Source organism: Gallus gallus, chromosome 3 (genome assembly GCF_016699485.2).
Source record: "Gallus gallus isolate bGalGal1 chromosome 3, bGalGal1.mat.broiler.GRCg7b, whole genome shotgun sequence".
NCBI classification, from domain to species: Eukaryota; Metazoa; Chordata; class Aves; order Galliformes; family Phasianidae; genus Gallus; species Gallus gallus.
The window spans coordinates 21,486,290-21,504,491 of NC_052534.1; the positions used below are offsets into that span (position 1 = coordinate 21,486,290).

General features: G+C 43.0%; 2 protein-coding genes across 4 annotated transcripts in view; one reads left to right on the forward strand and one right to left on the reverse strand.

Moving 5' to 3' along the window:
• Positions 1-5,088, reverse strand: part of TATDN3 (TatD DNase domain containing 3) — a 29,921-nt gene extending 24,833 nt beyond the window's left edge. For both annotated transcript variants that reach the window (XM_040697852.2, XM_040697851.2), the window contains exons 1-8: positions 5,003-5,088; positions 4,881-4,913; positions 4,735-4,808; positions 4,533-4,617; positions 2,959-3,021; positions 1,795-1,904; positions 1,266-1,321; positions 921-1,033 (exon numbers count right to left, since the gene is read on the reverse strand). In XM_040697852.2, the coding sequence (XP_040553786.1) occupies positions 921-1,033; positions 1,266-1,321; positions 1,795-1,904; positions 2,959-3,021; positions 4,533-4,617; positions 4,735-4,808; positions 4,881-4,913; positions 5,003-5,059 (591 nt within the window). In that variant the 5' untranslated portion in view covers positions 5,060-5,088. The remainder of the gene's footprint in view (positions 1-920; positions 1,034-1,265; positions 1,322-1,794; positions 1,905-2,958; positions 3,022-4,532; positions 4,618-4,734; positions 4,809-4,880; positions 4,914-5,002) is intronic.
• Positions 4,926-18,202, forward strand: NSL1 (NSL1, MIS12 kinetochore complex component). 2 transcript variants are annotated; one of them, NM_001044646.2, is made up of 6 exons: positions 4,926-5,315; positions 6,001-6,082; positions 8,964-9,094; positions 11,698-11,752; positions 15,777-15,844; positions 16,652-18,202. In NM_001044646.2, the coding sequence occupies exons 1-6, from the start codon at positions 5,058-5,060 to the stop codon at positions 16,928-16,930; spliced, it is 873 nt and encodes a 290-aa protein (NP_001038111.1). In that variant the 5' UTR covers positions 4,926-5,057; the 3' UTR covers positions 16,931-18,202. The 2 variants fall into 2 exon arrangements, with proteins under 2 accessions (NP_001038111.1, XP_025004437.1); XM_025148669.3 differs by having other exon boundaries at positions 5,121-5,397.

Sequence of the window (18,202 nt, forward strand, 5' to 3'; positions counted from 1 at the left end):
AATTAGACTGTCAATGCAGTTTTAATCTACTACTTTTCTGTACATACAGCATTTGAATATCTTTTTTCCCCTTTCTGCTTTTACCCCTCAGCTCCGGTTTGTTCTCCTTTCTGCAGCTTCCTGCCCTTATCCCCAACCATATCCATCTCTCACAACCTTCCCACTTGAATGATGCCTTTTCCTTTCGTACATTTCCTGAGCTTATCACAGAAAATGATGATGGTGCAGGATGGAAACAGACTGCTACCTGAGAAGTCAGCATAGTTTGCAGCAGCCCAGAGTAGAAACAGAAGCAGCATTTCATCGAGTCCAAGGCTGAAACTGGCCAGTGCTGATCTTAAGCAGTGTAGCTGATGCTTTGAGCAGCATGCCATGCACTAATCACCACTTTTCAAAGCCCTGTAACTTAGCCAATTGTAAGTACATTTCCTTTTGAACAAAAAGTGCCATAGCACGGAGACAGAAACTAGTCCTTTTCCATGCGTCATCTCCCTGCTCTAAAACATTACAGCATCAAAAGTTTCCACAGAAAAGTTCATCAGAACACAATAAAATGAGAGAATAAATGCTCGCTTTCTTAATGCTTGCTTCTCAGGAATAGCTGAACTGTTTTAGCCAAACTTTCTCCCCCAAATGTCCAGATATGGCAAAAGCCCCAGACAGAAATATAGCCAAAGTAAAATGGCAATTTAAAAAGTAACTGAAAGTGGGATCTTCTATCAAAAAGCCTCAAGTGACTGTAATCATATGTACGTGATAGTCCCTTATACGATACAGACTCAATGAAAAACAACCAAACAACCAAGCATTCTTCTGAGCTGCACAGTAAAAATGTAGTTACGTTTGCCAACATGTTAAGCTGCCAACTATCACCTGCAGTCCCTAAGCACAGAGCAGGAGTGATCCCCTTCAAATGCTACCTGATCACTCCTTATAATGGAAGGAGGAATGGAGAAGAAGTATCCAGCTTTCACCCCTTCCATGGCTACAGATGGCTTCCCATCAAATGCATGAAGCAACACCTTTGAAGCACCTTGGAGAAAAGAAACAAACCAATTTATTAGCACTGTTTACAGCAGGTTCACAATGTCAGCTTCAAACTGGACCTCAGCCCCACCAAAGAGTGAATACAGAATCTCTACGCTGCTCTTCACAAGTTTCTTGGGCACAAAATGATAGGAAAGCATAACAGAACTGAAGAAATCATTCACTACAAAATTCTGTTGGCAAAAAATAAGAAGGAAAAAAACGCATTAAAGACATACCTTGCTCCTTTAAGAGATTAATGGTCGGTCTTCCAGCTGAGCGGGAGTGAACATTTCTGCAAAGAGAGAGAGCCCTGGCATTAGGAAGTTAAGCAACAGTATCTGTATCTATTTTTCAATAAACATAAATCACAGAATCATAGGGATTGGAAGGGACACCTGTAGGTCATCATGTCCAGTTCCCTGCTAAAGCAGGCTCCCTACAGTAGGCTGCAATGAACCAACAGCAGGTTGGGAAGAAAACAATTCATCTGTGTTAGCACTTTTACCAGGAAAAAGGTCTAGAGATGTGCATTTAAATCATTTTAGCCACAGTGAATATTTAGCAACAACACTGTGAGGACAGGATAGAGAACACCAATGTATTCATGGGCAAAACTCAGTAATTACATCTCCAGCTGGAGACTGTCAGGACACTAATACCACTTTAAGCCATGTAAGTTCGGGAGGCTCTTAGTAATTATAAATCCTGGGAACTATTTACAGAGGTTACTGAGATCTGGAAAACTCTCTTATGAGTAAAACTTACAAAGGCAAATCCAGTTTTCTTGCTAACTCAACCTGCTTGGTCAGAACCTGTCTTTGTCCTTCCTTCTGTTCATCTGTGCTGGCAAATCTGGGAGTGAAATCTAATCCAACCTATGGAACAAGAACAAAAGAGAAAAAGTAGTACAGGCCTAATGTTTGACTAAATCACAATAGCACAGAGAGAAAAAGAAAAAAAAGTATAAAACCTGCAAGGTATTCCAAAACATATTTATCAAAGATGACAATTAAAAAGGCTGTAGCCACAACTATAGCTTAATTCAGAAAGGAATTCACTCTCAAAATAAGACTTTAAATTATGAAAGCATTTGAGAGCAGCGACTGTATTTAGCATTTAAACCTGTAAGTAGTTTTCTGAGTTTTTATATACTACTCAATATTATTTCAGATAAAATCTCAAAGCTGGATCTCCAATCTAAGTTGAATTTCTGATTTGAACCTACCACGTAGTCCTATCTCTAGCAAAAATTACCCAATAATGACACAGTTTTTTGATCGAAATACATTCAAACAGAATTTAAACTTTGTCAAAGAAGCCAAATTCACTGTTATATCAACCAACGACCTTGTCAAAGTACAGAACAAAACAGAATTAGAGAACATTGAGTTGGAAGGGACCCATAAGGATCATTGAATTCAACTCCTGGCTCCACACATGACAAGTTTAACTCCAAGTTCTCTCAGCAATTGCCTTTCCTCCAGTAAGTGCAGAACCAGCCACAAACCCAACATACTGATGGGACAGACCCTACCCTAAAGTTTTCAAGCCTTGGTTTGTTTATAAGGGAATACAGTGTAATAGATATTATGTGGATAGAGACAGACGAGATCACAAGAAGAAAGGACTTTACGTAAGTCACTAAGGCATGCTGAAACCATAGGTTGGCCTAACTGTGTTGTGGAAGGGAGGAAGGACCTGAACAAGAGTAACTATTTTCTAATAACAATATAATGAAGGAAAACAGGGATTTGGGCAAATGTACAAAGGAGATCATATTAAGAGAATTACAAATCAAACATGTGTTTTTTCAGACTGCCAGCAACATTTGTAGCCTATACAAAGCCAAACGTTCACTGAGGTTTTGTAACTGGTGGCAGATGCTGCCAAAGCCATATACATTTGAACCCATTTTGAAATTCTACTTACTTCTCCAATTGCCACCAACTTATCTTTGTAGAGTTCTATAAGTGGCAATGCTGCATCCAGATCCTGCAAGAACAAAAGCAATCCTCATTGACCTTATGAGGTGGAAGCTGTATGAATGCAAAATTGTGATTCACTTGCATTTCCTGGCCACAGTGGCACACTGCTGGCTCATGGGCAACCTGTTGTCCACCAGGACCCCCAGGTCCTTATCTGCAGAGCTGCTTTCCAGCAGGTGAGCCCCTAACCTGTACTGATGCATACAGTTATTCCCCTGTAGGCGTAGGACCCCACACTTGTACTTGTTGAATCTCATCAGGTTCCCCTCTACCCAACTCTCTAGCATGCCCAGGTCTTGCCAAGTGGCAGCACAGCTTTCTGCTGTGTCATCCACTTCTCCCAGCTTTGTACCATCAGCCTTTCCCTTCACTCCTCTTAAATTTTGTACCTTGAACTTGCTATTACTGAAAGTTGAGCCACCAGCAGTACTTCAGAGACCTGCAGGATTTTCCTACTTTACGCAAAGACCCCTCCTTTCAAGGTGAACTTTCCATAGGACCAGAAGTAGTAACAAAGTCCATAGTCAGTCTGGTCATGTTATGTGGCTGCACACAGTTCTCCAAGCTCCCCAGGCTAAGGGCACAAACTGGTATCCTCCCAGTCCCCCACTAACAAAGGGCCATCTGCAAACAAGACGCATTCTGTTCGCTGTAAGCTAACTGTTCACTTGGGATTTTCAGAACTGCTTGGCAGCAGCATCACTACCGGGGCCAGATGGCTCTCTGCTGCTGAAGTCACACAGGCAGATGCTATGCTGGAGGCCCTGGGGTTTGGTCTGCTGTGTCCTCCACTTTACAGAAACACAACTAAACTTGGAATCAGGCAGACCAGGGCACCCCTCTGCATCTCCAGTGTAGCCATAGCATAGAATCACAGAATTGTTTGAGTTGGAAGGGACTCTAAAAGGTCGTCTAGTCCTTCTTCCTTATATCCAATGTGAATATGAAACTCCTCTCTTTTAGTTTGAAACCAAGCCCCCCTGTCCTAACATATCAGACCCTAATAAAGAGTCTGTACCCTTCTTTCTTACAGCCCCCCTGCAGATACTGAAAAACCGCTCTCAAGTCTCCTTGGAGCCTTCTCTTCTCTGTTTCGAACAGCCCCAGCTCTCTCAGCCTGTCCTTGTAGGAGAGGTGTTACATTCCTTGAATAATTCTTGTGGTCCTCCTCTGGATGCGCTCCAACAGATCCACGTCTCTCCCATTCTGAGGACTCTACATTTGGATGCAGTACTGCAGGTGAGGTCTCACCAGCGCAGAGCAGAGGGGCAGGATCACCTCCCTCACACTGCTGGCCGTGCTTCTTTTGATGCAGCCCAGGATCTGGTTGGCTTTCTGGGCTGTGAGGGCACATTGCTGGCTTACATCCAGCTTGCCATCCACCAGCACCCCCAGGTCCTTTTCGGCAGGGCTGTGCTCCATCCTTACCCCCCCCAGCTTGGGGATTGCCACGACCCAGGCAATGTGTCCACACAGCAACACATCACAGCTGCACCGGGCTACCTGCCACTAATTTACCTTTAAAGTAACACTGCGTTGCTCTTCTGGAGAAACCTCCTGCACAGGGTGAACGCCCAGACATGGCAGCACGAACCCTGGGAACCTAGAACAGAGTGCCACACCGAGCCAGTCTGAGGTGGAACCGAGGCCAACCGAGCAGCGAGGCCGGCAGCACGGCCACAGCCCCGCCGGGACGCGGGCGCCAGGCCCTCGCTCGCACCTGTCGGACAGCTCCAGCACGCTCCGGAACTCCCCCGCCTGCTCGGTCACCGTCACCAGCGCCGCCACCGCCGCCTGTCACAGCCATAAACATCGCTGAAGGCCGCGCTGCGCGCCGCACCTGCCGGGCTGTGGGGTGCGCCTCACCTGCCGGGCCGCCCGCACCACGGCCGCCACATCCTGCAAGAGACACGCAGCGCCTCAGCGCCGGGCCGCGCCGCTGCGGGCTCCCGCCTGCCTGCCCTCCCGCCCGCCCCGCGGCGCCTCACCGGCTGGAAGCAGGGCGCGGAGAGGTGGCAGTGGCAGTCCACCGGCCCCGCCGCCATGCCGCCACCCCACGCCCGGCCTCGGCCTCGAGAGGGAAGGGGCGGGGGAGCGGTGGGTTGTGCTTCCGGGCCGGCATTTTCGGTTCGGAGGAGGCGGGAAATGGCGGCCGGGCCGCCCGCCCGGCAGGATTGGCGGGTGCAGTGCTGCTCGCGGCGCGGCCTGGACGAGGTGGTGGGGCTGTGCGCGCCCTTCCTGCGGGGCCTGGCGCAGGGGCAGCCGGGCGGCGCCGCCGCCGCAGTGGATGACGCGATCTGGGTACGGCCCCGGGGAGGCCCGCGGCGCGGCTGGGACTAACCGCTGCGGCCGGGTCGGGCGGTCGGCGAGCGGCATTGGTGGGGTGAGGTGGCACAGGGGTCCGGGTGCTGTGCTCGGTGCGGGGCTGTCGCTGCAAGAAGGGTACGGAGTGTCCGGAACGCGCTCCGAGGAGAGCAAAGAAGCTGCTGAAGGGCCAGAAAACAGGAGTTAGGGAGTGGCTGAGGGAAACGGGGCCGTTTGGTCTGGAGGAGGGGAGGCTGAAGGGAGACCTCGTTGCTCTACAACTGCCTGAAAGGAGGCTGCAGCGAGGAGGGGGTCGGTGACGCCACAAATGACAGGGATAGGACACGAGGAAACAGCCTTAAATTTGCTGAGGAGGTTTAGATTGGATGTCGGGAAAAAAATTATTCGTAGAAAGAGCAGTCATGCATTGGAACGGGCCTTCCAGGGAAGCAGTGGAGTCCCCTTCTCTGGGGATATTTAGGAAAAACGTCAACGTGGCACTGAGGGATGTGGCATAGTGCTGGGCTCGGTAGGGCCAGGTTGATGGTTGGAGCTTCACAGTCTTAAGGATTCTGTGATTCTTGCCTGCAAAGACAGGCAGTTATACAGGAAGAGTCGTATGTGCTGATGTTGCACATATGTGCCTAAAGCATAACTTTTCCAGCCTATGCATCTCTTGCAGAACTTTGAGGCAGCAGTGAGAGAGAATGTTACCATTAATGGGCAGCCCTGGGCAGAGACATCAGCCGACTCCGAACCAAATAGTATGTATGGTTTTTCATTCATTTTACCTGTATTTATATACTTGTTGTTTTTTGTTTTTTTTTTAAACATGGTATTTTTAATTGAGCAGTTCTTCCTCTAGTGGCTGTGGCAACAGTGACTCTCATGAAGCAGATGAGGTGGAACTCAAGCTTGACTGCGTCTCTATAAAAAGCTGAAGTACTGCACAGCAGGAACGTGGTTCTTGCAGAGCAGTGTTTGTAAGGAAAAGCAACTAAAATCTATAGCAACATGTATCTATGACAATAAAAGGGAAGACAGCCTTATTAGAAGGAGCGTGGTTCTGGTTGATGCTTATGGCAAGATGCTTACAGATAATTAGGCACAATTTTAGCTATTGCTATTATGGGACCTAAATAACTTAAAGGATCTGTTCCTTACTAGAAAAAAGTAGTTTAGAAACTGCCACGACATCTGATATTGACATGGGGAAAAAAATAAGTTTTAACTACTTTTAATGGCAGCTGTCTTGCTAGAAAGTCTGCAGAAAGCTCTTAGAAAGTTTCTATTCCAAAACATAATTTTTAATTCAGATTGGGAAAGAGCATGTTCCACTCCAACAACTTCTCTCATAAGAATAAAGGGAGTATAGAAAATCTGTTGGACTGAGGCATGTTGATCTATTTTTAAAGCTAGAATGAAGCAGTATGATGGATCCAAGTGTGGAGGCTTCAGCTCTGCTCTGGGCAGTTACTGGTTGATTGTTCAGATGGTGAAATTTTCTTCCTTGTGGCTGCTGGAATTTCCTTTACTGCACCATATCTGTTGCCTCTTGTCCTTAAGGTGCTCATCTCCGAGAAGAGCCTGCCTCCATCCTCTCTAGAACCACCCTTTAACTAGACAAGGGTAACAGATTTCTCCTGTAGCCTTCTTTAGGCTGAACAAACTCCTGTATGCTTCTCATACATCATGTACTCCAGATGCCAAGCCCAACAAACAGCAAAACCCAAAACTTGGGGAGAGGTTACCTCCTGTGGTGGTACAGTATGACAGGGATCCAGATGAGCAGTGAGCCACTCTAGCATACTCTTTCAACAGAAGTCTGGTCAGCAGGTCCAGATAAGTGATTATTTGGAACCACAAAATGGTTTGGCTCATAAGGGACTTAACACTCTCTAGTTCCAACCCCCTGTCCTGGGCCCAGATACCTCCCACTAGACCTCACTGTGAGCATGAAGCTTGAGTTAGAAGAGACCTGAGAACCCTTTCAGGCTGAGTGATTTTGTATGGGTGACATTGGCCAACAGCTCATCTCTTTCATGAGACCAAATAGTATGTCTGTTGCTACCATTTAATATACAAAGCAAGTGCTTATTATTGCTATGTAATCATATATTTAGAGGTAATATATACTGTGTAATTATTGTCTTTTGAATAGAACAGTGAAGATTCTTGGTAATCTGGAGTCCAAAGACAATTTCTGTACAATCTGTTTGCTTGCCTATGTTAGTGATAGATTTTCTTTGCCTGCAACTGGATCATTTTTGCATTTCTGTGAAGCCAAAAACACAGATATATTGAGTTGACAATGTAGTAATAGCACCCTGGTTTTTGTCTGGAAGCTTCTGCAGCTGTAGATGGAGATCTAGAATGCCAAAGCTCCCATATGCTTTTTAATGGCAAGCCTAAAAAAATAGACTCCCACCAACTCTCAAAACTTGTTGTTTTGGTTCTAACTTTCTGAGGTTTATAATCACCTGATTCTGCACAGCTTGACCAAGAGAGGGTGCTCAAAATCCATTTGTTACCACTAGATTGACAATAATGCATGACTTGCAAGCTACATTCAAGATTACTGGAAACTGTGAATGTAAATTCTAAGACATTTTCAGAATTAAATGTAAAAATTATAAAGCAAGACCATTGTTGAGGTTTTAAGTTTCCACTGATGGAAAAAAAGAAATATGGGTGTGCAAATGGAAGAAAATAGAAATATGCGCTCTCTCTCAGATATGCACGGTTAGAATACAACATTGAGCTGTTAATTCTGTTTTCTTCCATAACTTAACTTCCATAGCTCATAACTCAACATCATCTGTAATGATGGCTTGTGACATCAGGACAGTGCAGGCATTTATTTGTCCAGATGCTGAAAACACTCATAAAACAGTGTATTAAGCTTTGAAAATTGTCAGGTTTAACTGCAGTCTTGGAGAAGCTGAGTACTTGTAGTACAGTAGCAGAAGTCAAAATACTTCAGTCGCGTTCTACACATTTAACCTGATATGAATGGAAAAGAAGGCTGTAGAAGTTGGCTCCTATCAGATGCGGTGTCTTTGGCATCAAATTTTGAAAGCAGACATAATTTTGCTTTTCCATCTCCCCGTGAGATGCATGCAGAGTATTTCTGGGAACAAGGTTTCGTTAAGGTGATGGTGTGTGTTATCAAAAATGTATGTCTGTGTTGTATATGATACAAAGTCAGGCTTCAGATTACCGCTTGGACAGCTGCATCTTGTTCAATGCTTGTAAATTACACAAAATTAAACAGATCAAATCACTTTTCTAGCAGTATCTTGCATTGTTTCCTTCACTTGAAAAACAAGTTAGCTAAAAGGTAACCATTTCTTTGTGAGATTTTTGTCTTGGATGCAGAGTGCTTAGAGCGCTGGCCATTCTTTTTTTTTTCCCCCTAGGAGAGCCTGGACAGATATATTTATCTTCATTGAGAATCATAGAATGGTTCAAGTTGGGAAAGACCTTCAAGATCATTAAGTCCAACCACAACCTAACCATATCATGTTTGATTTCTTATTTCAGATCTAAAGCTATTTTTTTCCCTACAACTTTGTCTCAAGGAAAAGAAACGTTGTAGGTAGGAGTATCGTTACAATAACTTTGTTGCATGCTTGCCATGCTTAGGTGCCAACATCAAAATCCTTGAAGACCAGCTTGATGAACTGATAGTAGAGACAGCAACAAAGCGTAAGCAGTGGCCTAAGAAAATACTGGTGCATGCTATCCAGACCATGAAAGCAGAGCAAGAGATGTTGGTGAGTAACACCGATGTTCAGAAAAGCTTTGCTTATAGTTGCTGGTGTGTGTAATTTGAAGGAACAAATCATCAAATGTTGACCTTTAAGTTTCTTCCCACAGTTGCATTTGATTCTGTCATATAATGAAATTTTTTTCCTTGCGTGAATTTGCATTAATTTGTTCTTCAGTAAAATAAGGGTTATTACAAATTGCAGTGACTACAAATGAATTGGGCCTGTGTTACAGTTCAGCAAATTACTGAGGCACGTTTTTCCCACATGATGATTTGTGCTTTACAAGTCAGTTTAACCCCTATTTATCTTGTAAAATTCGGGTTTCTAAAGTTCTTATCTGAAGGCTGGTTGAAGTACTAAGTGTTACGATACATGCAGGTAGATATATTACCACATGCGATATTTGGCTTTTTAAAAGATGTCTATGTTCTTCCCAAGTACTTCTGTTGAGCTAATAACTACATTGAGTACTTTCAGTAAAGAAAGAAAAAAGGCAGTGTGGATTGTGAATAGGTTCATTGATTTCTTTTTTTTTTTTTGACACTGAGTGTAAAGTAATCATTGGCATTAGGCAGCCCAGTCATGGTCCTAGTTGCTAAGTTGCTTTTCTGCAGTTACATTAGGACTCCTTTTTGCTTACTTGCAATTTGGAGTCAGTTTTCTTTCTCTTATTCACTTTGCTATCCTAAAAAGCTGTGACCTCCTCCCCACCTCCTGAAGTACGTTTTTTAAACATGCAGCTTTTGAATACATTCTTGGTTTTCTGGCAGGTTAATGGCTTAATGATAGCTGCTTTATTATATGATTTTGGAGGAAAAAAAACATCTGAATCTTTAGGAGTAAAAGACAGGGATATCTGGACTATCGTACATTATTTGAGCCATTTCTATGTGAGCACATTTATAAACAGTTTAGATGAAGAAAGAAGAAGAGGAGGACTAGGGAAAATGCTCTCCCTTTCTGAATGGGACTGATGACAAAGCACATGGAAAAGGCCAAGAAACTTAGTCCCTTCTTTGCCTTTGTCTTTTCCTGCTAAGATTTGCCTTCAGGAACCATAGGCTCCCAAGACCTGTGAGAAACAGTCAAACAAGGAAGATGTAGTTTGAGGGAATGGTAGAAGAGTGTCAAGTTAGGGACATTTAAAGAAACAGGGCATGCATTGAGTCTATGAGTCTTGATGGGATGTGCCCACAAGTGATGTCATTGCATCATATAGTTACCTAGTGCCCTTGCACGTTATTGCAAAGGCACTAGGTAACTATACAATGAGGTAGATTACAAACTGACCAAACTGTAGACTTCAGGAGTTGTGATCAGCAGTGTGAAGTCTACCTGGAGGCAAATGTACCCCAGAGGCTGATGCTGGGACCAGTACTGCTTAACATCTTCATCAGTGTATGTATCATACATCAGTATGATAGGACGGAGTGTACCCTCAGCAAGTTTGCAGACAGCACAAAACCAAGAGTGACTGATGCATTGCATGGTTGTGCTGCTATTCAGAGGGACCTGGATATGCTGCGGAAATGGGCTGACAGGAAACTCATGAAGTTCAGCAGAATACAGTGCTGGGAAGAGAAATAGCCACGTGCGCCAGGCCAGGCTTCCCCACAGCTGGAAAGCAGCTTTGCCGAACAGGTCCTGTCTGATGAGCTGACCGTGAGCCAGAAACGCACCCTTGTGGCAAAGGAGGCCAACAGCCTCTTGAGCTGTGTTAGGAAGAGCGCTACCAGCAGGCCGAGGGCGTGATTCTTTCCCTCTTCTCAGCCCTGGGTGGACGCATCGGAAGTACTGAGTCCGGCTCTGGGTTTCTCAGTGTGAGGAAGATGTGCAAAAATTGGAGCAAGTCCAGCGGTGAGTCATTGGTGTGATGGGATTGTTCAGCCTGGAAGAGAGAAGTCTTGGGCGTATCTGAGTGCTGTGTACAAATACTGTATGCAGTAGGAGAGAGAAGTGTGACCCATGCTTATCTCATTGTCTGAGAGCGTTGTCCGAACATAGGGTTTGAATTTTGGGTGGTCCTGTGTGGAGCCAGGAGCTGGGCTCCGTGATCCATGTAGGTCCCTTCCAACTCAGGATATTCTGCGATTCTATGCAGATTTGCTATTGCATAACACCATGATTTAACAAGACCTTTTGATCGTTTGGAAAAGGAGAGCTATTTTCCACCTGAATCCTAAAGTAGATGACTTATTTAGGATGCTTCTCAAACTCCTTTATTCTGCAGCTGACCTTCTTCTGTTTTTGTGAATGCTTCCTTAGGAGTCAGAGCTGTTCTTTTTTCTCAGTTGTTCAGCAGATGGTAATGGTTCTTCCAAAACTGCTGGATTTTAATTTAGAAATTCTCATGCTTTAATAATTAGAATTCCATAAACTAAAGCAGATTCTGGAGACATGTTCTCAGTGAACTTAACTGTGTTAATCAGAACATTCTTTTTAGAAGTTGAGTATCTATAAACTAAACATCTAATACATTCTATCTAAATAATTCCACCACCATCTCCTTCTATTAACCTTTCTCCATTGTTCTTACTGCTCTGTATGCATTAGATATCTGTTAAAGCAAGGGAGTGTTTCAGTTTTTTTCTGTTTTGAATTTGCAGAAGCTCTACCAGCCTGTCGTAACGCCAGAAGAGATTAAATCACAGCCCTCTCAAGGTAATGATTTCTTAGAGGAGGGCAGCAGTACCAGGGGAACACTGCCTTCCTTACTGCCTAGCAACAAACGTCTGAGAAGTTGTATTTCTTTAAATTTCTTTAGCTTTATTGACTAAATTAACTAAACTAGCTAGAAGTTTGTTATAATTGAAGTATTGCTGCATTAGTTTATTAACCTGTATGCATATCTCTTATTCTGAGTGCCCTCTACTGTTATATGCTGTGCTTAAAGGCAGGAGATGCTATTATGAGGGCACGGGGAAGAAACTGTCAAATATTTACTCTTCCTCTTACCTCTATTCACCCTCTATTCTCGCCTCTTTTCTTCACCACTGGTAGAGGCAAGATGCGGAACTAGATGGACCGCTGACATTATACTTTGGCCATTCTTGTGTTCCTTCCTATATAAATACTAGAAATGCTTCAGTCTCTCTTCCTAATCAGGCGGCTTCCTCAGGGAATTGAAAGCTGTCCTGTGGTACTCACTGCTGATAGGGTTGACTCTCCTCACTTGTAAAGCATGTATCAAATTTTATTCTGCTTATGTAGAACTGTGAAAGATGTCCTAAGTTTGCTGCATGCTTCTGAAAGGTTATTCCTTGTTCTGAGGCATTTGTATAAGGTGATGTGTATTTTGCAATAGTAGAATGGGAGGTGTATTTTCTGTAGCTGGCCTAAAGAAATGCCTTGCCTGTTTTTATGTATTGAAAAATGACAATTTATGTAGGTCGCTCCAAAAGTAATGCCTCATATTTGTTTCCATGCAAACTATAACAGATATGAAGAGCACATCAGCTCTTTTTGATAGAGCAAATTCTTAGCTAAAAAACAGTATTTTTCAACAGTCACCACTGTTAGCATTTTAGCAGTGATAAACAAGAGCTTGAATGCACACTGGTAAAAATTTGCACCCATGGAAGTAACCCACTGTTTCGCAGCTACTATGACAGTGTCATTGCTAGGAAAATGGTGCCCTTGCAATCCATCTTTCACTGGCCCAAATAGACAGAAGGCAGAAGGCACCAAATCTGAACTATATGGTGTGTGTGGTAGGACAGTCCAGCTAAGATTGGCAATGTGCTCCATGGTCTCCAGGCTGATATGGGGCGTGGCTTCATTGTGTTGAGAGAGAAAGGTTGCTCTCCTACCTGGCCCAGCTCTGGAAGTTCAAGCCTTTGGCTTAGTCAGCATCAGGATGTAGTGGTCAGAGTTGATGGTTTGTCCGGGTTCCAGGAAATCCAGAAGGATCACTACTTTCCTGTCTCAAAAGACAGTGCTCATCACTCTACCCACTGAGGGCTGCATCTTAACCTTTTTCTTTGATGGGGAAGTCTGCTCCATAGATTGAGGTTTTGACTCCGACTCACAGTGATGACATGATGTCACTGGTAATGATGTCACCCTGGAAACTGTCACCTTCAGACTTGCACTGATTCAGTAGGTTCCGACAAACTTGCATACAGTGTTCCTGTGTAGGCATTCATGACACCCACTTGGTGCAGACTTTGTGATATTCCAATGTTGCCACCATCATATCTAATGCACTGAAGCAGATATTCAGCTCCGAACACAGTTCTCCAGTTATAATCTGCCAATTTGTGTGGATGAGCTGATCTAAGCACTCTTCATTTCATGGTGTAACAGCTGTGCATGGCTGTCCAGAACATGGCTTGTATTTCATGTTGGTGTCACCACTGCTGAAATGCACCACGCACTTCCTCACTGTGCTCACATCCACTGTCTGGTCTCCATCAGCATTTAGTAAACACTGATGAATGTCAATGGATGCCATTTTTTCTGCATGGAGGAATTCAGTGACACCCCGTTTGCTTGGCACTTGCATGTGAGGTGCCATTTTGTCAGACTGCTCTTCTGCTGCCATCTGTCTCATAGCAATGACGTGTAATGGGATATTGGTGGGAAGGTTCAGTCTCTACTGCCATACCACCAAAATCTGCCTCTGTGCGGGCTTACATCACAAAATAGGATGCGTTACTTTTGGAGCAGTCTTTGTACTAATGCTGTTTTAACTGGACAAACATGGTAAGAGAACTCTCTGTGGATTACTTCACATGCTGTAAAGCTGGGGTAACAAGCAGAGGTGTTAAATTAAGTTTGAGAAACAAGGCTCAGGCTTCCAGCTCTCACTCTGCTGATCTGGCTTCACTCTAGGCATCATTTCCTCTTTGTAAACAGGAGATGTTGCTTCCAGAAGTGCCAGCCTATGCAGCAAAGCAGCTAACAGGAGCAGCAAAGAGTGTCACTTCATGTCTGCTTTTCTTTTGGTTTCTAGTGTGCAATTCTATGCTCTTCTCATATGAATTAAGTACTCACAAGCTAGTAAGAGCTTGCACTATGGTTTTACCTTTTCATGTTAGGTAACGGCAAAGCCTCAGTCAAGACAGCATAGAGTTTGTGCTGAATACTAGTATTATGTAGTATTTGGGAAGTTTATGTATCCCAGTTTAGCAAGTACAGTGGCCAGAAACAAAAAATGTTTAGATTACTCAATACCTTTCATTTCCTCTTTTCATTTCCCTATGTTTTGGAAAGCCTTGAACACTGAGGAATATACTGCTGTCCATGTAAAGCTGAACTGCAGGCAAATTTCATTTAATTGTGTGTTGGTCTTTCTGTATAACTGGAATAATCACTGGAATTATCTTTACTTAACTCCCTCCTTACAACTTCGTGGTCTTCTAATCCCCATATTCTACTGTAAGAATTCCTTTTTATGGACATGTTCTTTTAGAGAATGTCCACCATAGACGTCTGTGTTGTATTTGAAGAGGCTACTACTTGAATATTTCTTCTTCCAAATTCTGAATGATTATGCTTTTTAGCATCCATATCCCTATACGGACTATGCTTCCGAAGCCAAGTTTGATACGCACCGTTGGCACACGGCACAGACAATTTAACAAAACACCATCTCTTGCTGCGCATTACATTTCAGCAGGAGGTCATTGTCACCCTGCACTAGAATGCAGTGATTGACTTAAATTATCTTCAGTAGCATCAATTAGATTGACTTCAGAGCAGATCTGTGTTTTGCTCTGAAATGGTTTAGGACTGCGTGCACCATCTAATGTATTCTTCTGCAGGCACTGGTGACACCCTACAGACAAATACTAGTGGTAGGTGAGACAACTTAGTTCCCAGATGCACACTTGCTTAGCTGCTGATTTTAAGTTTTGGTTGATGGCATAGTGCCTCAAGCAGGATAATGGCAGAGAGCGTGCAAAACTGCTTTATAGTAACTTTAGAACTTTAACTCCTGAACAGAAGGATTATTATTGTTTGTAAATCAGTCATCAAAAATCTGCATTGTGTTGTTGATCATATTGCTACTGCAGTCAAATATCTTCCCCCAGTATTCTGCACTGCTGTCTGCCTCAGTCTTCCTGAAAGCTTCTTTTTCTTGCTTTTTGTTGTTAACCCAACCAAATAAGTGCCTTGGTTCTTTTTTTTATTCCTGCTTGGAAAGTAAGCCAGAATGAAAAGTAGCTTTTTTTGGTTTTGTTTTTAATAAAAGCTGAGTTGTTGCTATCAGGCTGAAGTTGTAAGATTGATGATTTCCCCCCTCCATTAAATTATTTTCCTTCATGTAATTTTCTCCACAGTTATGTGTATCCTTTGGATTTTTTTTTCCCCACAACGTAATATGAATTTGAAAGATTGAAAAACAGATCTACTTATCTTTAACCTCCTCCTTTATATACATACTGTCTCTGTGTCTCATGTTTTGGACGAGCTGTAGGATTTCTAGCAAAGAACTCTGTGGCTTGCAATAGTTGAAACCTCTGTGCACTACTGCGTTTTGCATGATCAGGAGTAATAAGAGTAAGATGAAGCACATCAGCTGTCATCACCAACACTAATTGAAGGGATATGTTGTATGTTTAATTTTACAGAGGGACTGTACTGCTTTTCATGCCCAGTGTTAAGAAGTCAGTAGCAAGTATCAGGGAAGGAGGGGAGGAGTTATGTATCAAAGCTTATTGGAGCTTTATATTTTTCTTAGATGCTTACGTTGCAGATCTGAAGCAGGTGACCGAAATGGCATCCGAGCAGATTGGTGAGGCAATGAAGGTGAGATCTACGTGTGCTCCAAGGGGATTTTTTTTTGTTTCATTTTCTTGTTTTGATAATTTCATGAAATAAGGGTTGTAATTTATCTTGGTTGTAGATTTGTACAAAAAAGCCTCTGTGTAGTTTGGAAGCAAGTACATTTCTAGGTTTGTATTACTGAACTTAACATCTGTGAAGAATTCTCCCTCAATTGTAGTAGGAAGGAAGAATGCCCTCTGACTTCAGGAAATATTTCTTACAGAGATTTTAAAATCTGCAGCATCTGAAAAATATCTTCTGAAGACTGGTATAACTTTGTGTTGCGCAGGACATTTAGGAGGAAGCTTTTCACTCAGAGGGTGCTGAAGCACTGGAACAGGTTGCCTAAGGATGTTGTGGATGCCCCTCCCGAGATGCATTCAAGGCCAGGCTGGATGTGGCTCTGGGCAGCCTGCTCTAGTGGTTGGTGACCCTGCACATAGCAGGGGGGTTGAAACTCTATCATTGTGTTCCTTTTCAACCCAGGCCATTCTATGATCTGTTACTATAGCATCAGTTTACACATGAACTGAACTGTGTCCCTGTGATATTGATTCAGTCTAGAAATGGAATTAAGGAACATTTAACTTAGTGTACACTTGCACTCTGAGTGCAGACCCTTGTCACTGTTAGGCTGGTAGCTGAGTTCCCAGCCTTCACCTGCCTTCCTGAGGATCATCTCTGCAGACACAGAAGCTTTTGTGCCCCTCAGAATCTAATTAACATATCTCCCTCATTGTAGCCATTGCTTTTCCCGTGTAACTTGAGATACTTGATTTGTTTTTGCAGTCTCTCCCAGCGTTAATAGAAAGAGCAGAAGGTTTTTCCCAAGCGTTAACTTGGCAACCAACCTTGGAACTGTGCAAGCTGCGTCAAGAAGTCTTTGCTGGTTGTAATGCAAAGGAGGAAAATAGTGTCCAAAATTTTGTATCACCAGCAGAAGTCACACCAACAGACGCTGATAGCACTAACAATCCTTACACCTTGTTCAAAAGAAAAAAAGCTGCAGATACACCACAGAGAAGATACTACCCACTTCGACGGAGAAAAATTACCCTCAGCACGTAGATTTCTCATTTAGTATTTCAAGATTGGAAATTCAGAAACATTCCTGTTCAGTGTATTCAGTTTTTGGTTTTTTTTAAACAACAAAACAAACTTATTCTACTCTCTAATTCAGTGCTATACAAGAGAGCTTCCTTGATTGTGTAGTCTTTTGATTCTTCTAAGTATTTCTCTTCTTACTGTTACACTGGTGGTATATGAAAGCCTATATGTACCAGTCACACCTGATACCTGACTAACTCTCTTCTTCTGCCCTTTTATTACAGCTTTTATTACCCTCAGTCTTCATGCTTCTCAGAGCTGCGCAAATGCTTTATGTGTGTGGGCACTCCTTTTGTAAACCACTAAGTGCTCATACAGAGCAGGCACATCTCTGAAGATGTTACAGAATGTCCAGTTCTCGTAACGATACTTCATTTATACTGAGTTTGGATATTTAATAAATAAATTTAAAATACTTCCAGACTGGAGCATATTAAACCCACCAATTTTAGTACAAATGTTTTAGTTTTAAGAAAATCCATGTGCAAATCTAAAATTGATCCGTCCTGCTCCACCTCTTAGGTAATGTTTTAGATGAGCAGGGCTCATTAACAGTCATCTTGATTTGAACTTGGAATTCGAATAATTACATGCATTTCCCTGCAGTGTGCTCTTCTGCGCAATGATTCGACCATCTGCATTTTACCGTCTGATATTTCAGTTTATGTAACTGATTTATGCAGTCTGGGGGTTTCCTGGACAATAGATGTACACATTACAGGATCTCGGCTTGGCCACGCGTTTGTGGCATTTGACTAAACTTACAAACAAAAAAATCCAAAACAGTATAGATTAACAGTAAATGGGATTAAGTTGAGCTAGCTTTTTTTTTTATAAGCACAGTAGTACCTAGACATTTACATAGTGGTATTAAATTAAGCATTGTGCCTTAGCCACTGAGAACTTTTTCCAGCTTATGACTGCATACGCTTACAGTAAGTACTGGTGTCTAACTAATATGTAATGTATTCCCTCCCGCAGTGGATGGAGGATGTTTTGGAAGCTTTGCTAATGGAATGTAGTGTAGTGAGAAGGCAGGTGCAGCTTGATGTCTAGAGACTGACAGTTTTCAAGGAAATGCGTGACAGATTGTAGCATCATTTATTTTGTGAAGGTGAGCACCTGTACTACGACTTTGTGTATTTAATCGTATGTAAATATTTCCTATCACTTTTGTATATACAAACTTCTGTTTTTATACAACGTAAATTAAATCAATTAAGAAAGATCAAA